Raw genomic sequence first — 22359 nt, forward strand, 5'->3', positions numbered from 1 at the left:
GTTAAGCTTCATTATTTGATTAGATATTTGTAATAATATATAGTAAGCATACAAGTCAGATATCAAAGTGAGGTGTCAAATGTCAAACTCAGATCTCAAAGTCAGATGTCAGAGTCACATATCAAAGTCAGATGTTAAAGTCAGTTACCAGATTCAGATGTCAAAGTCAGATATCACATTCAGATGTCAAAGGCAGAAATCAAAGTCAGTTCTCAGACAGGGTCTTTAGCCTCAACGTGACATTATTGTGATGTTTAACTTTGATATCTGATCATGTCCCAAAAATGGACACTGTACTGCTGCGACCTCTTGAAAATCCTTTGCTATTAAAAAAAAATGTGCCTAATTCTCCCATAAGAAAAGCAGGAAATAAAGGTTTGGGTGACTACATTTGTTTCCATAGGAACTCATGGATCTGCTGTAGTCATTTATTCTGCAACGTTTATTGAAAGCCAAATGTGTGAACATATTCGGAGCTTTCTAGCTAATCACATGCATTAGAAGACTGAAAGCATTGTATTGAATTATTTTTAGTAATGAAATTCTGTTTAATTATGGACAAGAAAGTCTTTATAGATGAATCCTCTTAAGGTCCTGTTACATTGCACTAAGCGTCCACTGATCTGCTACTTGTTTGCCGATTGTCGTCTAATAACCTCTTTACACAGGCTTTAGATTTGCACTGAATAATCTGTGATATATCGTTCCGTTTTAATAGGAAGCAATTTTTCTCAGCAGAAATTTTTTCAATCAAAAACGACAGGAAAACGCTCAAAAAAAACGCTTGGGCATCTTTAGAGTCTTCCCATTAAATTCTGTTATGGAATTATAAGGGGCTTCAGAACGGAAAACGGCAGAAGAAAGGTCAGCAGACTTCTTTTAACTGTTTGGTGTCTTTGGAAACCTGAAGTGGTTAAAAGACACTCAATAAATTGCACATAGGAACATCAAGTCGTTGTTACATAGAAATGCAAATGGTCATTCTTTTGAGGTTTTACTTATCGCTTTTTCAGGTGGTTTCCGGAGCAGAATCCTCCTGAAAAAGACGTGATGTGCACAACCCTGTACATAGAACAATATGCTGCTAAGGACAATGATCATTCTGCAAACAAAAAGATCATTTCACCCAACGAACAAGCATTTTGTTTGTTCTTCCGGTATTGGCAGCTTTTTTAGACTGTACGATTATCGGGAACTTGCAGCGTAAATGCACCTATACTGTAATTGGAAAAAAAAGGTTTCTGCCTACTTCGCATTGTCTCTACATGTTCACGTTTCGCAGTGTTGGGCCACAATTATTATGCTATGTTATCGGCAGGAAGAATGGCCTTACAGATCTGCACTGATACTGGATCATTATGACACTTGTAAAAATTTGTTACACCTGATTTATCAAGACAAGAATGACTGCTGCAGAAGAAAGATCATTTTTCTGAACAGTTCTCCTTTGTGCTATCACTACGTCCCTTAAATGAATCATTACCTATTTCCCTGTAATGCCCAGAAATCCGCTTTATTTATGGCAGTGATTTGTTTTTTAAGCCCCTGCTTATCAGTGGGGCTGAGCTGCTTCTGTTTCACCATGAACTCCTCTCCACATTTCTTGGCTGTATCCTTGAGCCAGAAGAGTCTTGGGACCAATAAAGCATTTGTGCTCGATTTAGCTCTTTATACTGTGCATTTTCCACTGTGCTATTACTGGCAACCACCGAGGCAAATGTTTTATGAACTCAGCGCAAGGTTAAACCAATAAATAAAGCGTGCTAGTCACAGTAAGTTTACTTCTCAAGATGCATTTTGTTGATGCCACATTTCAAGAATTTGGACAACAATAAAGCCTCATATTTTCTATCCATACAGTAAAAGCTATAGAAATGGAAAAAACACAAGGCTACAAAACCAGACACAGCCGTCTCCCTTTCTCAGGCAGGGCCCTTAACATTATTGCATGTTGGCCACCCTAATAACACTGAAGTGTTGAAGGCTTTTCATAAGCGTCTCCTTCTCATTCAGAAAAGCTGAGGGAAGTCACCTAAACCATTCTAGGATAATGGAGACTTCTGAGTAGGACTCACTCTTTCTGTTCCCATGATTGGCACCTTAGTGGGAAATGTAGCGGGTGCGACAGAGCTTTGTGTAGTATTCATAGAACAAATACAGATTTTATCATTTAACCGCGACAGGTGGGCAAACTGGACATGGTCCTGGTGGTAGGGATAGAAGTAGTATCATACCTGCTAAGTTCTCCATGTTGATGTACATAAAAATGGTGCTGCTTTTGCGTTAGGATCTGTTCACATTAGGTTCCAAGCAGAGATGATGGAAACTTTTGAAATTCTAATGGCAGGTACTTTAATTGCCCTGAAAAGAGGTGTATAACACTCTTGGTTCTCACTGGACTGTATCTAACCATATTCAATATCTTTAGTGGAAACACAGTCCTATTAATGTCAATGTGACCTCCACGTATGTTGCTGTGGGTAAAGGATTGTAGTCACGCTTCACTGCTGTTTTGTCACACACACACTATACAGTATATTCAGAGTGTTTTGCCTTTTTTTATGTATTTCTGTTGCTAAACTGTTAACTATGACATCCTTCCACTAAGCAGTCTCATCCTAAAACGGTTGCTGCTCTGCATTCCCTGCCTCAGCTTTTATATTGGCTATGGTAGGTTGTCCTATACTTTGTGCTACATTATGTTTGTTATGTTTCGACTGTGCTACACTATTTGATGTGATATGTACAAGGTATTATTGGAAAGCCTTGTCTGACTGATGCAATCTTCTGAATTGTGTATAATAGCCGTGTGCATTAGCAATTTACTCAAATTTAATCGCAAATTGTTCAACTTTGCCATGTTTAGTGAATTTCTTAAAACTTGATATGGGCAAATGGATTTGATGGGAATCAAATTCATCTCTAGTTCTGAGTATTATCAGAGGCATACTGCCAGAGGATTCCTAAGGATCTGACATTCGAGATACAGGTAGAATTACTACTGTACACTACAGTCATTCCCATCACCTTGACTGTACATTGGTGATCACAAGCGTGCCATATTTCCACCTGTTCTGTAGTATCCCTGTACACACAGTGTTGTAATTGTGTTTTTGAGCTGACCATCACTTCTGCACGACAGTGGAACGTATCAGACATTATGCTGTGCAGAAGTGCTATTTTGCTGGAGATATCCCCCTGAATGATTTCAACTTTGAGTAATTGCACTTCCTTTGATAAAGGTATATTATACTCCATTCACATTCTACCAGTAGAGCTCTTCATGCTATGTCTTTCAGTTCTTTACACAATGGATATAATGATTTCTATTCTTCGCTCATCGCACAGTGATCTATCTACAGCAAGTGGCGTTAGAGCTAGGATAGGCACTACCGCAGTGATGCAAACTGCTCTCATCTGGGGAGAAACTTAGCTCACCCATCATACATATCCATTACTATAGATCCCATTCACTGGCGTATAATTTAGGTTTCAGCAGTTTATTTCATGTTCTGTATAGAGTCGATTATATCTATTGTGATGGATGCCAGATAAGCAGCAAAGTGACATGCACACAAAGGATAATATACAGTAAGAATTGGCCATCGAGCAGCACCAGGCTAAAGTATAACCTATCCAATCACTATACAGAGGAAGAAAATGGCTCCACAAATAGAAAAACTGTAGTGTCATATTAGAGAATCGCCTATAGATATGGCACAATGCAGTAATATAAGGGAGCCAAAATTGACTTTGCTGCCCTGCTTCCTCAAGTGACATTCTTAAGTTAGTACTTGTTAGATCAGCCGTCCGCACTGACTGCACCGATCTCCTGTTCTCAGAACCACAGATGTTTGAAGGTCCGGGACCGGTCCTGTCCATCAGCCTCCTGCAGTTAAAATCTAATCATGTGACATGAGTCGCAAGAGCGGCGTCACCACCAGTTCTTTGTAAATCTCGCGGCTGACTTAGTCCTGTGTTACCGCTGCCTCCCTTGGCATGCACAGCGCACCAATGAAGCCGGGGAGACGATACCTGGCTTCAATGCCAAGACGCGGAATGTGATTTTACACCTATAGGGGCGTGATAACATGTTTAATAAGAACAAAACAACGCCCCACGACTAGTCACCCACTAATTAGCATACATCAAAGCCAAGTTTTAGATCTAGTTTTATTGAGATTCCAATCTGCAATTCATAAAAGGGGACTTGTTGGAAGTACATAAAGGGTTAAATAAAGATGTGGTGTTTTGGGGGGCTTTGAAGCTGTCAGGTTCCCTTTCTCTTTTTTTTTCACAAATGCCTTAATTTGCATGTAAATGTGACTCGCAGACAAGTGAGTGTAATTGGTAACTGTAGCAGTAATTGACGTTATAGCTGAATAAGTGCTCGTGCACACAAGATCCGTAATACAGAGCCTAGATGATTCCGTTAGGCTCAGTATGGTATATAGGTACAGAGATGGTGTTTTTTATGGATTGTATGAGTGGTGTCACAAATTACATGTCTTATGATGTTATTCCCAAGCAATAATGCTTCTATTGGACATTGGGGGCCTTGTGGAGTCGCCATATGGCGGCATACAGCGTGCCTTTGGTGCGATAATAGAAGCCCACTGGCACCATGAGACACATAAGGTTTTCATCATTCCTGACCTATGCTGAATTCTGAATTTGGTGACAACTGCTGCAAACAATTATATGGAAAGTTTTATAAAACTGTACAACTGTGCCCAGATTTGGTCTCCTTATGGCGGTTCAGCGGCACATATGTACAGGATTATCGAGACATTGCAAAATAGTGTCTTCAAGTGAAGTATTATTTTCATTTTCATGTCACTGATTAGCATGATATTGTTAGCCACTTGTCTTCTGAGGTTTCTTAAAATAGGCTCAAAATGTAACTGTTCATCATTGCCTATTAGTTGAAACAAATTCCTGCCCTTGTTGCAATTAGTAGACACTTACAGCAGCGGCTCCTCCTGATCTGTGGCACAAATTATACAGCCTTATTTTTTATAGCTTCTTTGTTCCTCATAAATAATGATCTGTAAGTTCTGCGGACACAAATAATAAGGTTGATTCTATATTCTGGCACTTAACCTCACGATCTGTGCGGCTTTACAACAGTCATTCTTTTCATCTTGAGCCGCGTTGTTTTCCACTCACTGGTTTGCCGGGTACATTGGTAAAACCAGATAAGTGCTCTTAAAGAAGTCTGGCTAACTTGTAAAATGTGGAAATTTAAGATCTTGGTAGTTCAGTTTACGCTAATTGATGGTGGAAATCTGTTAACGACGGTCAGGAGTCACAAATAGTCTGTTGTGAATGATGACTACATCTGTATATTCGAGTTTATATGGATAAATCACATATTGTTTATTTAGGAATCATAGTGTGCTGGAGTGGTTCAAGAACTCTAGCCAAAAATGGAATAAAACAAGGATCAGCAGGCGCCATGCTAGATCCTGCAAGATACAAGTTTGTCTTGGATGCATGGGAATAAATAAGCTATAAAGACGTCGTGTTTGATTTAAAAACTATGTACCATATATACTCGAGGCACTTAATTTTGCCATGAAAAACTGGGACAACTTCTTGACTCGAGTATAAGCCTGGTATGCATAGTCCCTTATACTCGAGTATACGGTATGTTTCTTCTACATCCAATACCGCCCGTGTCTGTGTGTCTGGCATTACATTTATTTAAGAATAACTAATCCATATTACCAGATACAGACCAGGGACAATAGTGTTAATGTTTTTATGGAAAAAATTACCCTTTCTATAATCTTTGATAGCCCCCAAACTGGATCTGACTTCTCTGAAAATGATTTTGAACTGTTTCATTTAGGGCTCTTGCAGTCGTCCGTGGACCTCTGTCCAGTCACAGACCGCAATGCTCCGACTGGTTGAGTCTTCCCAACCGGAGCATGGCAGCTGCATATGTCTGTATGAGGCCGTCACTCTCGGGTCGGGAGACCCGCGGCCACTCTGTGCTTTGCGGTCCATGATAGGACCAAAATCCACAGGTGTTTGCATGAACCCTTAGGACTATTTTTTTTACATATGAGTGTTGTGTTTTTCACTCATAGAACTCCTACTGTACATAGTCAAATGGTCTGCACAAAACCACAGAGACATATCTGATTATGATCCGAATCTCAGATCAACCTTGACAATTCAAATCTATGGGTCTGTGAGAAAAATCGGGCAGTACTCTGGTGCAATCAATGTGCCATCCGTGTGTTGGCCATTTATCACCCACTGTTCGATAGGAGAAAGCTGACAATACTTCATTAGTTTTTTTGTTTTTGCTTTTGTTTTGTTTTTTACATTTGAGAAAAACTAATGGCAAAACCTGACACACTGATGGAAATATAATCAGAACACTGAGATCGGTCATACGTTTGAATGAAGTTTTACTTCTTATAGATGGCATGCTGCAATGAGCAGGACTGCCGTGAAGGCTTCCTAGCAGCACTGACAGATTACATAGGCCGCCTATGATGTAGTCACGATAATTTGCCATTGTTTTAGGTTGTCTTGCCCCAATAGTTATAACTGACGATGCAGCGTAGTCTGGAATGTAATGAAAGGAATAAATGGATAATCAGCTTCTTGTAGGTGGCAAGATTACTTGTCTCCTTCATTCTAATCTGAAGAAAAGCAGATTTAAGCCATATACTGACATTTTTTTGGCCATTTGTGCTGTTCTGAATCATCAAAGATCTTCGAGCCGAGCAGGAGTTTATAGTTCACTTAGAAGTCAGCAAACACATTAAGGTATGTTCACACTGAGGGTTTTTTTGCATTTATTTTTTTGGCTTAAAGTCCATGTCAGACTGTAACCTCTATAACATGGGCAAGACCAAAGAGCTTTATTAGGATGTCAGGGACAAGATCATAGATCTGCACAAATCTGGAATGGGCTACAAGACCATAAGTAAGATAATGGGTGAGAAGGAGACAACTGTTGGTGCAATAGTAAGAAAATGGGAGAAATACAAAATTACTGTCAATCGACCTCGATCTGGGGCACCAGGCAAAAATCTCACCTCGTGGGGTATCCTTGGTCATGAGGAAGGCGAGAGATCTGCCTAAAACTACATGGGGAAACTTGTTAATGATCTCAAGGCAGCTGGGACCACATTCACCAAGAAAACCATTGATAACACATTACACCGTAAAGGTTTAAAATCCTGCAGGCACATGTGCGGGCCCGTCTGAAGCCTGCCAGTGAACACCTGGATGATTCTGTGAGTGATTGGAAGAAGGTGCTGTGGTCAGATGAGACAAAAATTGGGGTTTTTGGCATTAACTCAACTCACCATGTTTGGAGGACGAGAAATGCTGCCTGTGACCCAAACAACTCCGTCCCCAGGGGTGGGATTCAACCGGTTCTCCCCGGTTCTATAGAACAGCTTGTTAAAAAAGTAGCCGGGGAGATTCAGAGCCGCAATCTGGTACCACACCTCCCAACCTTCCCGTATCCCGCTGGGGAGTTCCGATTTGAGAGTGCCCCATGGTCCAGCACTGCAGAGCTGCATCCCTCCACCCACAGACAGCCGCACATCACATACATGGCTGCCGCTGCTCTGTGCGCACAGGACCTGTGATGTGATGAGGTCACAGGAGGGGAGGAGTCAGGAGTCATGATTAGGGGTCTCCCTGTATTGTAGGACTCTGCTGTGCTGGTTGTCATGGTGCTGGACGACCGTAAGCTTATGTCTGTGGTCAGGACTTGTTTACAGTGTGGATGTAGCAGAGCCGTGTGTGTGTGTATGAGGTGTACAGAGTTGAGCCATGTGTGTGTATGAGATGTACTTAGCAGAGCCGTGTGTGTATGAGGTGTACGGAGCGGAGCCGTGTGTAGGAGGTGTATGGAGCTGAGCCGTGTGTGTGAGGTGTACGAAGCTGAGCCGTGTGTGTAGGAGGTGTACGGAGCTGAGCCGTGTGTGTGTGTGAGGTGTACGGAGCTGAGCCGTGTGTGTGTGTGAGGTGTACGGAGCTGAGCCGTGTGTGTAGGAGGTGTACGGAGCTGAGCCGTGTGTGTGTGTGAGGTGTACGGAGCTGAGCCATGTGTGTGTATGAGGTGTACGGAGCTGAGCCGTGTGTGTATGAGGTGTACAGAGCGGAGCAGTGTGTGTGTGTGTATGAGATGTACTTAGCGGAGCCGTGTGTGTATGAGGTGTACGGAGTAGAGCCGTGTGTGTATGAGGTGGATGGAGCAGAGCCGTGTGGGTGTGAGGTGTATGGAGCGGAGCCGTGTGTATAAGGTATACAGAGAAGAGCCATGTGTGTACGAGGTGTACGGAGAGGAGCCATGCGTGGGTATATGAGGTGTATAGAGCGGAGCCGTGTGTATAAGGTGTACAGAGAAAGAGCCATGTGTGTATGAGGTGTACGGAGAGGGGCCGTGTGTGTGTGTATGAGGTGTATGGAACTGAGCCATGTGTGCATGAGGTGTACAGAGCAGAGCCGTGTGTGTGTGAGGTGTATGGAACGGAGCTGTGTATGAGGTGTACGAAGAAGAGCCATGGGTGTGTATGAGGTGTACGGAGCTGAGCCGTGTGTGTATGAGGTGTACAGAGCGGCACCATGTGTGTGTGTATGAGGTGTACGGAGCAGAGCTGTGTTTGTATGAGGTATATGGAGCAGAGCCGTTTGTGTGTGTGTATGAGGTGTATGGAGCTGAGCCGTGTGTGTATGAGGTGTACGGAGCAGAGCCATGTGTATGAGGTGTACGGAGTGGAGCCGTGTGTGTACGAGGTGTACGGAGTGGAGCCGTGTGTGTACGAGGTGTACGGAGTGGAGCCGTGTGTGTATGAGGTGTACAGAGCGGAGCCGTGTGTGTATGAGGTGTACAGACCGGAGCCGTGTGTGTACGGAGTGGAGCCGCGTGTGTATGAGGTGTACGGAGAGGAGCCGTGTATGCAAGGTGTACGGAGCGGAGCCGCGTGTGTAGGAGTAACTATGTGTGGCCATTATGCTGTACGCAATATCATGTGTGGCCATTATACAGTACGGAGCATCATGTGTGGCAATTATACAGTACAGAGTATCATGTGTGGTCATTATACAGTATTGAGCATCATGTGTGGCCATTATACAGTACAGAGTATCATGTGTGGTCATTATACATTATTGAGCATTAATTATTATTATTCATTTATATAGCACCATTTGTGGCCATTATACAGTATGGAGCATCGTGTGGCCAATATACAGTATGGAGCACTGTGGCCATATTTTTTTGTATATAATTATTGTTTATGAAACAGTGATGAGCAGTGCTAAATGGCTGTGGTTGGGATGTGGATATGGGTGTGACTAGTTGTGAAATGGGTGTGGTCAGAGGCGTGGCCTAAAATTTGCCGCAGCGCTGCACGCATCACAAACTTTACCCCCTTTCCCTTCTTCAAAAGTTGGGAGGTATGGTTTGACTGCGCCCCTACTTGTATATGTTTGAGGAGGTATGTAAATGGGTGTGGTTTTCCTACATACAAACACAACCTGTTGTTAAAAATTTGAATCCCACCTTTGACCATCCCCACAGTCAAGCATGGAGGTGAAAATATTATGCTTTGGGGGTTTCTCTAAGGGCACAGGACTACTTCACTGTATCAATGGGAGAATGGATGGAGCCATGTAGTGTAAAATCCTGAGTGACAACCTCCTTCCCTCCACCAGGATATTAAAAATGGATCGTGGCTGGGTCTTCCAGCAAGTCAAGGACCCAAAACATACAGCCAAGGCAACAAAGGGGTGGCTGAAAAAGAAGCACATTAAGGTCATGGAGTGGCCTAGCCAGTCTCCAGACCTTAATGCCATAGAAAACTGATGGAGGGAGTAGAACCTACAAGTTGCCAAGCGACAGTCTCAAAATCTTAATGATTTAGAGATGATCTGCAAAGAGGAGTGGACCAAAATTCCTCCTGATATGTGCACAAACCTCATCAACTACAAAAAACATCTGACTGCTGTGCTTGCCAACAAGGGTTTTGCCTCCAAGTATTAAAGGGAACCTGTCACCCCGTTTTTTGAGATTGAGATATAAATACTGTTAAATAGGGCCTGTGCTGTGCGTTACTATAGTGTATGTAGTGTACCCTGATTCCCCATGTATGCCGAGAAATACATTACCAAAGTCGGCGTTTTCGCCTGTCAATCAGGCTGGTCTGGTCAGGTGGGCGTGTTCACAGCGTTCTTTTCTTCCCCAGGTTTCCGTTGGTGGCGTAGTGGTGTGCGCATGTCCAAGGTCCGGATTCCCTGTGCCCACGTGAAGACACAGCGCGCGATCTGCGCTGTCATTCCTTTCATCGGTGCGGGCGGCCATCTTCCTGGGGCCGCGCGTGCGCAGATGTAGTGCTCTGCTGCACGGGGCTTCAGGAAAATGGCCGCGGGATGCCGCGCGTGCGCAGAAGAGATCGCGGCGGCCATTTTCCCAAAGCCGAGATGCAAACTCGGCTTTGGGAAAATGGCCGCCGCGATCTCTTCTGCGCACGCGCGGCATCCCGCGGCCATTTTCCTGAAGCCCCGTGCAGCAGAGCACTACATCTGCGCACGCGCGGCCCCAGGAAGATGGCCGCCCGCACCGATGAAAGGAATGACAGCGCAGATCGCGCGCTGTGTCTTCACGTGGGCACAGGGAATCCGGACCTTGGACATGCGCACACCACTACGCCACCAACGGAAACCTGGGGAAGAAAAGAACGCTGTGAACACGCCCACCTGACCAGACCAGCCTGATTGACAGGCGAAAACGCCGACTTTGGTAATGTATTTCTCGGCATACATGGGGAATCAGGGTACACTACATACACCATAGTAACGCACAGCACAGGCCCTATTTAACAGTATTTATATCTCAATCTCAAAAAACGGGGTGACAGGTTCCCTTTAAGTCTTGTTTGCCAGAGGGATAAAATACTTATTTCTCACTGCAAAATGCAAATACATGTATATAATTTATACAATGTGATTTTCTGGATTATATTTTTTATATTCTATCTCTCAATGTTAAAATTAATCTACCCTTAAAATTATAGACTATGCATGTCCTTGTCAGTGGGCTAACTTACAAAGTCAGCAAGGAATCAAATACTTATTCCCCCACTGTACCTACATGTCCATTTCAATGCTGGCCCCTGGAGCTCAACTTCCGGACCCTGCGCTAGACACAGAAGAGTTTTTCCTTTGTTATTTATGTCATCACCGCTGAACCAGCCCCAACCTCTAAAGGTACCGTCACATTAAGCGATGCTGCAGCGATATAGGCAACGATGCCGATCGCTGCAGCGTCGCTGTTTCGTCGTTGTGTGGTCGCTGGAGAGCTGTCACACAGACAGCTCTCCAGCGACCAACGATGCCGAAGTCCCGTGGTAACCAGGGTAAACATCGGGTTACTAAGCGCAGGGCCGCGCTTAGTAACCCGATGTTTACCCTGGTTACCATTGTAAATGTAAAAAAAAACAAACACTACATACTTACATTCCGGTGTCTGTCGCGTCCCTCGCCGTCACCTTCCCTGCACTGTGTAAGCGCCGGCCGTAAAGCAGAGCGGTGATGTCACCGCTGTGCTCTACTTTACGGCCAGCCGGCGCTGACAGTGCAGGGAAGCAGAACGCCGGGGGACGCGACAGACACCGGAATGTAAGTATGTAGTGTTTTGGTTTTTTTTTACATTTACACTGGTAACCAGGGTAAACATCGGGTTACTAAGCGCGGCCCTGCGCTTAGTAACCCGATGTTTACCCTGGTTACCAGTGAAGACATCGCTGAATCGGCGTCACACACGCCGATTCAGCGATGTCAGCGGGTGATCCAGCAGCGACGAAATAAAGTTCTGGCCTTCTAGCTCTGACCAACGATGTCACAGCAGGATCCTGATCGCTGCTGCGTGTCAAACACATCGATATCGCTATCCAGGACGCTGCAACGTCACGGATCGCTATCGTTATCGTTCTAAAGTCGCTCAGTGTGAAGGTACCTTAACTGTGGCACAGAAGGATATGGGCTTATCTCATAAAGTGAGTGGTCAGCCAACCCCTTTCGCAAATAGATCTGATGACATTTTGACACAGGAAACGCTTTTCGGTGTCAATTGCAGCAGAAAGTGCAGCTGCCAGGAGTGACAGCAAAACAAATACCTTGGTGGAGCTTTGTCAATGCAAGGGCGAAGTTACATAAAACTTACTATCAGGACATAGGCCCAGTGGTGACTGACGGTGAAAGAGACACATCTGTGAAATTCTGGTGCATTAGTAAGTTATATAAATGACACCAGGAACACATGTAAAGGGAACCTGCCAGGTCCACTGATTGTCCTCGAACTCCAGTACAGTAGATAAAGTGCTTCATGGGGCTTATTAACATTGCAGTGTTTGGAAACTGAACTTTAATCCTACATCGTTGTACATTCTAGATCATTGGTCGTCTCTTCCCTGGACTAGTTTTGACTTGGATCATCCAATAATGGCTATTATGACTACTCCAGGAAACAGATGCCTTGCTGGACTAGTCCTGCCTAAGTAGCATATGCAACACTACAGGATCACAGTTCATTTCTCAGCGTTAGTAAGGGTCTATTTATATTATTTGATCTGCAGCACTAAATGACCATTGATTGTCTGTTGATTAATAGCCTGTTTAAACAGGCTGACCATGCTTCGGATGCTCTCTGAACCATAATAGATTGTTTGGTGCTCTTAGGCTGCCATTATTCTCAGCAGTGCAGGTCCTGCCTTCATACAATGATGACTATGTGCTGCCGAGAACGATGATCTGTTGTGCAGACCAGAAAATGTTCCACAAATGTCTTGCATCAATAGCTCTCATGCTATAATATTAACAAAATCATAATGTCCATGATTCTCAAACTGAAGGCCAGGAGAGGGGAATAGAGCTGAATCCCTCTATAGCTGGGGTGGGGAACCTCAGGCCCGTGGACCATTTACGGCCCTCGATAATATTTTATCAGGCCCCTGATCAGATTCTCATGGACCACATTCTTGGGCAGGGAGGTGTATTTTGCCACCAGCTCATTAATTTCTTCTTGCTCTGTTAGCACATGCAGTGTTCACTACTGAACACTGAAGGGCATGCAATGAAAGATTACGTCCTGACACCAGAGCCAGAGTCCGGATGTACTTTGTGAGTGGAGTTTGTACAGCCCCCGTAGGATGGTATAAATATCCAAATGGCCCTTGTCTGAAAAAATATTCTGCACCCTTGCGCTATAGCATTAGTATTAAATATTTACAGCCCTTTTAAAGGGAAATAATGTCCCTTTGTTCCATTGGGTCCCTCACTACTGATAGAGGGTTGTGGTGCATATCACATATTATTTCTATCCCCTGATGAACCCCTAGAATGATGAGAGGGGGAAACACGTCGAGAATCCGGGACTATTCTGACATTTATTCACCCTAATACGCTACTCTATTATTATAACAACTGCTGTGAATGGAGGGACATTATTTCCCTTTAAAAGGGCTGTGTATACGGTATTTAATACTAATGCTGTAGAGGGATTAAATTCTATTATTCCCCTCTCCTGGCCTTCAATTTGACATGGACATCATGATATGGTTAGTAGAGCTATTGACGCAGGGAAGTTGTGGTACATTTTGACTTGAGAACATGACTACACAGATATATTGATTGACAATCTATACTTGCCTAATATATATGTCCTCAGTAGTAACCTACATGAAGAGGTTAATTTTTACTCACTATGTATTTTTTATATTAATTGTGTTAACTTTCACTGGGTGTTTTTTGGTGCTCAATAAAGGAGATATGGTCTTTTAGGGACAAATTAGATAAGAAGGGCGCCATATCATCTTCACTAGGGTACCAACATCCGTGGTCAGGTAGGGGTAGCTCAGGATTACATTAGGGACTATAGAGCCCATTACCCCAGTCCTATGACTTAATTCATTTTTATATGTGTGTTTTTCCAGTGTTTTAACAATATACAAATAAAGATTATTTTCATAGGGGTTTATTCTAGCTTTGGTATAGTGGGTAAGGACCCCTCTCGTCTATCCTTTTGGTTTTCAGAAATGGTTAAAAGCCCCATGAAACACTTTATCCAATTATTATCAGTTCGAAACAGTGAGGGGACCTGAACGGTTCCCCATAAATATCACTTTTTGAACCTTTATTACTTATGAAATTTTGGAAGACAAAAGTTTATAATGCACAAATAAACCCAACAATGGTGCTGAGACACAATATGACACGTGTAAACTGACCTCAGCTCAATAAGCAGTTAAGTGAGAGATTAGTACTTTTAGGGCTGCCAGCACGCCATGTCCAGCAGGCATAATTTAGTAATGTAGACACAATACATGGCTTTCAAATGATATGGATCAGCAGCTGCAAGAGGCTGGTCCACCACAACAAAGGAACCGAGTGTCAATTATTAATAGCAGACTCTGCTGTGTTCTAGGGTCCGAAATAAAGTGTTAATGGCGTTGGAGTAACATTTCGTGCTACCTCTGGCATTCTGCAATGTCATATATCTCTGTGTAGTCACCACAAGCAGCAATAATCGTTGATGTTGTAGTATATTGCAACTATCCATTTTTCATCTGATCTTCATTGTTTTGTCTGGGTACTTCTCTGCCTTGGGCTTCTTAAAAGTCACTATGCATTTTCTTTACCTCTTATCTAGGCCAACAGCTATTGATATTTACCCAAGACTCACTAGAGCAAAAAGCATTAGATAAGCAGTCATGTCCCACAGGACAGAGTAAATGAATAGACGCCTCTGGTCATTATGGGTTAACGTCTACTGCTGCAAGATACTAAAATGTCTACTTCTCTTCTGAGATGTCTTAAATAACCTAGTGCCTGTGTATAAATCTTCCAGAAAGATAGGTGTAATATAAGGTAACCCATGGTTGTAATCTTTCATGGTGTTCTATTTTGCTATGGTAAAGGATAAAAGATAAGTGGCTTTCCAGCTGATTGGGATCTAAGAGCATTGAAGATAGAAACAATACACAGGAGCGTCAACTGATTGGACATGAGGTGTGAGACTCCTCTGATTTGGAGAAATCCATCCAATTTTCATTTTTACACTGCTTTTGTATCATGTTCCTCAAGTCATTCCTGAACAATATTTCCAATGAGGGAGGACACATTATCCTGCGGAAAAAAAGACCACTTCTATGAGGGAATACTGTTGCCATTACGGAGTGTATTTGGTCTAAAACCATGTGTACTGTGTAGTGGGTGTTTGGTGACAAAGTGGTAGCCACCTGAGCATCGGTATCTGTGTTTTCACAGCACAACATTGCCTAGAGCATTACAATGCGTCTGCCAGCTTGCCTTCTTTTCATTGTGCTTTTGGTAACATCTCTTACAGGCTACATAACACACGTGCCATCTTCTCCCGTTGTTCCATGAGCTCGTTCCAGCGCTAGTCTGCCCATTGTAGGTACTTTCAGCAATTGTCAGTGATCAGCATGGGCGCACTGATAGGTCTTCAGCTACGCAACCAGCGTAATTTATATAATAGCCTACAGGGATTGTACCTAACCATCACTACCCACACACAACAGTGAACCTCATGTGCCCATGACCCGCTCGCTAGCTCACTGGTTGTGCTTCTTTGGCCCTCCTTTATTTAGCATCTACATAGCGGAAACACTACAAGAAGATCTGCCATATGAAGACCTGCCATTTTAGAGATGCCCAATCATCTAGTCATCATAATTTAACCCTCTGTAGTCACTTAGGTCCTTATGATTGAGTGACTCCAAGAACTGACTATCTACTTGCTGCCTCATATTTCCTTAACTTTGACAAATCCCATTGTAACAAAATATTCAATGTTGTTCATTTCACCCATCAGTGGTTTTCATTATATTGATTATCGATGTGTGCTGCAAAGACTTTTAAAAAAAAAATGGAATTTCATGCATAAAAAGTTGAAAAATGAAACCTGTTTTATGGGTAGGGCCTATTGAGTCTTACTAAAAGTGAAATGAAATGGGACAGTGCCACCACAAGATAGATACACTACAAATTATTCTTTTTTATAAACTATTGACTTAGGAAGTCCCGTCACCCAACTTAGGTAGCGTAAAACTTTCCAGACTGGTATCACAAGGCCTCGTTGTAGAATCATGGCTAACAGAGTGTGTCATGCTGAAAAATGAAGTGAATAAAAGGCTTAAGAAAAGAAATCGAATTTGTAATTTGAGTCGTCCTTTGCTGTCTGTCTCCTGTGGAGCCCAGAATGTGTTATCAGGTAGATCCTGTGTCTCTGACTACAAAACACTCAGCACATCTCTGTTTTCCGTTTGCAGGTACCACATGTTTAATTGCTTTGTTATCTGACAAAGAACTCACGGTGGCAAATGTTGGGGATTCGCGCGGTGTCTTGTGTGACAAGGATGGAAATGCAATTCCGTTATCGCATGATCACAAACCATATCAGCTAAAGGAAAGAAAGAGGATTAAGAGAGCTGGTAAGATCCTGCCCGCATCAAAGCACATTACAGGCTTCAACTTTACACACACCAGAGGGGATAACTCACAACATCAGCATTTGGGTTCAATTTTAGTGTCCAGACTATTATTAGTATGAATGTAATGAATACAGTAGATTATGAGATCGTACACATATGTTATCTCCCCCTTATCTCCCATGAATGTACACGGATGGACAATCGATTGTTGGCAGAACACAAAAAAATCATGACTGTGTCTGTTTACATGGACCCTCCGGCGGCATGATATGACCGGTGATCTGTAAACTTTTATTGATCAGCAGTCTTTCAAAGCCTGTTTACACAGACAGACCAAAGTAAACGATGCACACTGAGCGATCTATACTAGATTGCTCAGTGCGCATAGGCGGAAATATTTCTTGGCGTTGCGAGTCTTGTTTACACAGGACGATGCACCGCCAAGAAGGATCATTTTTTGTGCTGCAGAAGAGATCATTTAAGCTTATGAACGAGCATTTTGCTCATACGTCAGGCAATCAGCAGCCTGTTTACACTGTGCTTTTAACAACGCCCGTTGACGATTCTCTTGCAGTGTAAATGAAGCTTAGAGTTGATTTAGGTTAGCATTATTACATAGGCTTACGGTTTAGTGGCGGGGTTACACTATATGAACTGCAGCTGAGAACAGCTGGACATCACGACACGCCAATGAGTGGTAATGCAGTAGCCAGGTTAGACAAGCCAGCTGCACTTCCCGATGCCCACAGAATGATCAGCATTAGATTGTTCTGTGCTCATAAGCGGTCATTGTTATCTGCACATCATTGTTCTTGTGCACGCAGTCGACCATGTCTTGGAGCTCACCTCAAATAGACTGATGCAACCAAAAATGATGTCTGACAGAGCACACATTACAGTCCCTGGCCCCCTCAGCGCATATGCCCGAATGCCTTTTTTAGGGCCTCATACATGATCCTGATGGGGCCGGTGACTTGTCTGCAGGTTATAATAGTTTATCATCACACTCAATGCTGCTATTTTCTTAAATCATTAGAAATGTATTTTCATAAATGTATTCACAATACGTAAGTAGTTGATCTTTATGTTTCTGACCTTTATTTCTAACCTTACGATGTAGATATTAGATAATAAAGCTGTGTACTACGCTGTGGAATAGGTTGTTGCTATGTAAGAAACTGAAAATTAATAAAAGAAAAAATCATTAATTTCACAAGAGGGAGAAATCCTGTAATACAGCTGGCAAAGCCGTCATGGTGCAAATTCTGCATATGTGACCTGTAAATCCACCAGTGGCCCCTATGTAGCCTGTAGAGCCAAAGACAAAACGTGAGCATACAAATTAGATGAATTTCGGATGTGACGAATACCGCTGAGTTGGCCGACCATCTGGTATTATGGTGATGATCTCTGTCTCTCCCATAGTGGAAAATTTCTGGGGAGAGAAGATTCAAGCATGTTGGTTTGTTGGATTTCCACACAGAAAAGAAGAATGAATTCTGTAAAAACAGCATGGCACAGCGAATCTGATGGCAAATTTTACAATACAACCTGCATACATTAATAAATAGATCTTTTTTTAAAATCCATGTCAGAATGCTGTAAAATAGTTTTTGAAAGCTTAAACTCAATCTCCACCCTCAAGCCTGATTGCCATCTCTCAGTGTCCCTCCTCCCTGCTGCCGAGGCCTCACACTAATCAGTACAAGCTGCAGGCTAAGTGAGAAGGGACTAAACTTGAATGCATGAGCTTTCTGACTGTTTAGCTGCACTCATAAAATGATCATCTTGTATCCTGATTATACAGCCTTTCTGATATGGATTTTCACAGTAAGAACGTAAGTCACATCAGGTCTACCTGTTTAATAAGGTACGCTGGTTGTATTGTGAATTTTGGCGTAGATCCACTTTGAGGTCCTCATTTTCACATTATTAATACTGTGTAATATTACCGAGAGTGACAAGTAAGAAATCTGTAATCTCCAGAATACTGTAACAAGTTCCCCAAGATGCATAGAAGTACTACAAGCTGATTTGCCATATAAACTGGCATGGAAGTTATCAAGAAGAATTTATGCCATTATATTTTAGTTTTTCCTCGATGGAATATAGATCTGATAGAATGGATTTGAGATAGAGATATAACAGATCAATTAAGAAAAAAAAACGTTGAAATGAACAAAAAAAGTTGTGGCTGAAGAATGGATGTGCACTCTCTATAGACACATTTTACCATAGCGAACTGAGAAAAACACAGGCCGACCATAAATAACTCCCATATGTATACAGCTTTATGGATTATTCTCCGGTCCTGGGTTCGGCTTTATTGAAGGCTTCCATGAAATGTAAGAAAGCACATAAAATGTATTTATTGCTCAAAAAACTAATAACTGAGCAAAAAATCCCGATATCTGATTCATTCTGCAAACCTCATGCGCAGTTACCAATGACCTGAAAATAACTTTTGGAGACGCAGCATGCAAACAATGATGTGCGGTGGACATGATGTTCTCATTTATTCCCTGTGATTAGTCCCTGGAGAATGAGGAGGCATCCCTGAGATTCCTCTACCGGTATGTGCTGTGATCAGCATAACATTTAGCCACAACTCGGCCTGCGAACTGCTGTTTTGTTGAGTCATTCAAAGACAGAAATCGTTTAAAGAGTCACCGCTGTTTGATTTCTTTTCATAAATCAATAGTATACATCACAATAAGAAACTTTATAACATATATTTTTTCATGAAAGCCGATTCTTTATCCTTTTGTATTTCTTTCATTCTCATTTCACGGGTAAACTTTCTCTTCAGTGAATACAGATTTTCTCATTACTGAGATAGGAGATGACAGTTGGTGCTCATAAGATTCTACGGAGAACTTGCAGCAGAATGTCTGTCCCTGCCTGTAGCTCCTCCCTCTTCCTTTCTCCATAGCACTTCATGAGCACCAACTGGCATCTCCTATCTCGGTGATGGGGAAGCCTGTATTCATTGACACAGAATTTACCCATGGATTGAGATTGAAAGATCAGTCCTGGAGGAGAATATATATCCTAAATATGCTGGTGGGGTAACTGTGGTGCCAGAAGTGCCTTTGATAGCTAGCTTGGTTTATTGGAACATAAAACTAATAACCAGCTCAAATTGACCTTAAGCTCGTTACTGTAGACAGATGGAAGCCGTCCTGAGATTATGAGTTACTTCAATCATTCAGCAATTCGCTATTGTGTGGAAATTAGTGAATAATAGTCTCATTGTTTTTTGCCTTCCAGGTGGTTTCATCAGTTTCAATGGTTCTTGGAGAGTTCAAGGAATTTTGGCAATGTCTCGTTCTTTAGGGGATTATCCCTTGAAAAATCTGAACGTCATCATATCAGACCCTGATATCCTGAGCTTTGACCTCGACAAGCTACAACCAGAATTCATGATCCTGGCATCTGATGGGTTATGGGACGCTTTCAGCAATGAGGAAGCCGTCCGGTTTATTAAAGAACGTCTGGATGAACCTCACTTTGGAGCCAAGAGCATTGTGTTACAGTCCTTCTACAGAGGATGTCCTGATAACATAACAGTCATGGTAGTAAAGTTCAGGAATAGTAGTAGAACAGATGAACAATAAGGTATTCACTTCTGTACAGATGGACTTAAGGCAAACTATTTTATTTTAACTAAGTAGGAAACTGTGGAAACATTATTAAGATTGCCTCATGACTCCATATTCATGTCCTAGATCTTAACATGGGCTCATGCAGCTAATCAATCCATCAACTGTAAACTTATGAGCACACAGAAAGTATATACTATATGACCCAACATTGTTACATTCTTAATAAGCAATTGTCTGTATTAAAAGAAAGTGTTACCCCATCAAGGAGACTTTAAAGCATTGTTTTTGGGTGGAGGTGAGAACGTGTCATACTGCATTATAGGGGATTTGAGATCCATGCCACACTGTCAATGAATAAAGTAAGTGTTCGCTTTTACCAACCATTTGTCTAATGTATATCCAAGGGGAGTCCTGGTGAAACATTGTAAAAAAGTTGTAAAGATGTATTATTATTATTACTATTATTATTATAATGATGATGTCACTGCTAATTTAAAGCTTACCTGCTGAACTATTTGCCTACCTATCTTCTATGGTTTGTTCTCATTATTAGGACATGACAAGGAGACTCCATACTTTGATATTTTAAAACTTGGATGATAGACAGATAATAAAATCTCCAAAACAACCGTGACAAACGTTGGTGTTTTATCATAACTAGATTAGACTTCTCCATGTTTGTTCCAGGAATGGCTATAGCTTAGCTCTAAAGACGCTCCGACATACAGGTGCTTTGAAATTTGCTCCCCAAGACACTGCAGCCTATATGAATGTGATGAATGCATTATTCACTAAGTAAGCGACAGTTCAGAGACAAAACTGTGAATATGAGTACTGCCCTGTGAGATCAGCAAATATATCTTGGTCATTGGATAATCTATGTGGCCTGTGACCAGTTTTTCTTGACCATTGTGGTAAAAGGTTTAATCATACAGTATTTCACAATACGTTATAAGTGACAAACTCCATCTCTCTGAGTTATTATCAAGCTAATCTAAGTGTAGAATTCACTTTATGCTTCTGTGCACTCTCCCTCCTGTACAGTGCCCTTGCTGACAAGTTGTATCCTCTGCCATCTACATCAGAATAGCTGCCTGTGTGTTTTTACATCATTAGCTGGTTCTAGCAGAGTTCAACTGCCCTGCGCACCTCTACAACACCAGTGCAGAGCTGTGTTTCTTGACTGATGCTGCTAGCAGATAACATTTGTAAAACTGCAAATATCACTCTATTGATGCATATAGCAAAAGATAATCCTCTGTCACATGAATCAACAGAGCAGCATTAGTAGGTTTCACATCACTGGTCTCTCAGTACCAGACAACAAGCACAGCTTAACTAATTTCAGCCTCTCTATGCAGAGCAACATCCTGCAGCATATTCTCCTTTCTGTTCTCTATATGTAGAGACTCATCCTGCAATATATCTCTTCTCTCGCCCCTGTATACAGCCCATCCTGCAGTATGTCTCTTCTCAGTCCAATACAACACATCCTACAATCTCTCTCCTCTCAGCCCCCCTGTATACAGCTTATCCTTCAGTGTTTTATACATCCCGTCCCGTAAAATATCTATCCAATCAGAACACTGTATACAGCTCCTTAATGCAGTATGTCTCTTCTCTTAGATCCTATATACAGATCTCCATCCTGCAGTATATCTCTCCTCTTAGTTACCCACACACAGGCAATGCACATCATTCCTTCCTGGTATGAGCCCTTGTGATAAAGGAGTTCCAAGAAGCTCTATAAGAACTCTCAGACGCAACATTATTTGTAAACATCCAAAAAACAAGTTTTTCCAATTACTTATATTATTATTTACTAAATTGTTTTATATTTATTTTTCAGGAAAAATCTACTTGCAATAATAAATACAATATTATTAATTATTTGATATTTCAGCTTACAGAGTCTAATAGTCAAGTCAAATAATATATGGCACATTTATAAAAACCCAAATAGAAAGGAAAAGAGAAGTTGTACATAGCTAATCATGTTGCTGCTTTCATTTTTCGGTGGGAATCTATAATCAGGTAGACAGGCTCCAGGGTCCGTAAGTGACCTCAACCCTTGCAACCACTGACACACCTAAGGGCGCCCAAAAGGTCCCTTTGACCCAATGAGAAGACCAACATCAATAAAGACCTGCTACACTTGTGGGCCCTGCTGCTGATTAGGTATTGGGGTATATGAGCTTCCAATTATGCCATTGTATGTAGAAGCTGACAACCATTGCATTTTTTCCTTTGCACCAATTATTATAGTC

The 22359-nt window shown here is 42.2% G+C and overlaps 1 protein-coding gene across 1 annotated transcript in view; it reads left to right on the forward strand.

Annotated features, from left to right (window-relative positions):
- Nucleotides 1-20730, forward strand: part of PPM1L (protein phosphatase, Mg2+/Mn2+ dependent 1L) — a 290444-nt gene extending 269714 nt beyond the window's left edge. Inside the window, exons 3-4 of the mRNA XM_069727408.1 lie at nt 16326-16487; nt 19758-20730. Coding sequence (XP_069583509.1) covers nt 16326-16487; nt 19758-20104 — 509 coding nt within the window. The 3' untranslated portion in view covers nt 20105-20730. The remainder of the gene's footprint in view (nt 1-16325; nt 16488-19757) is intronic.
- Nucleotides 20731-22359: the final 1629 nt, after the last annotated feature.

The sequence above is a fragment of the Ranitomeya imitator genome, chromosome 5 (genome assembly GCF_032444005.1).
Source record: "Ranitomeya imitator isolate aRanImi1 chromosome 5, aRanImi1.pri, whole genome shotgun sequence".
NCBI lineage: Eukaryota > Metazoa > Chordata > Amphibia > Anura > Dendrobatidae > Ranitomeya > Ranitomeya imitator.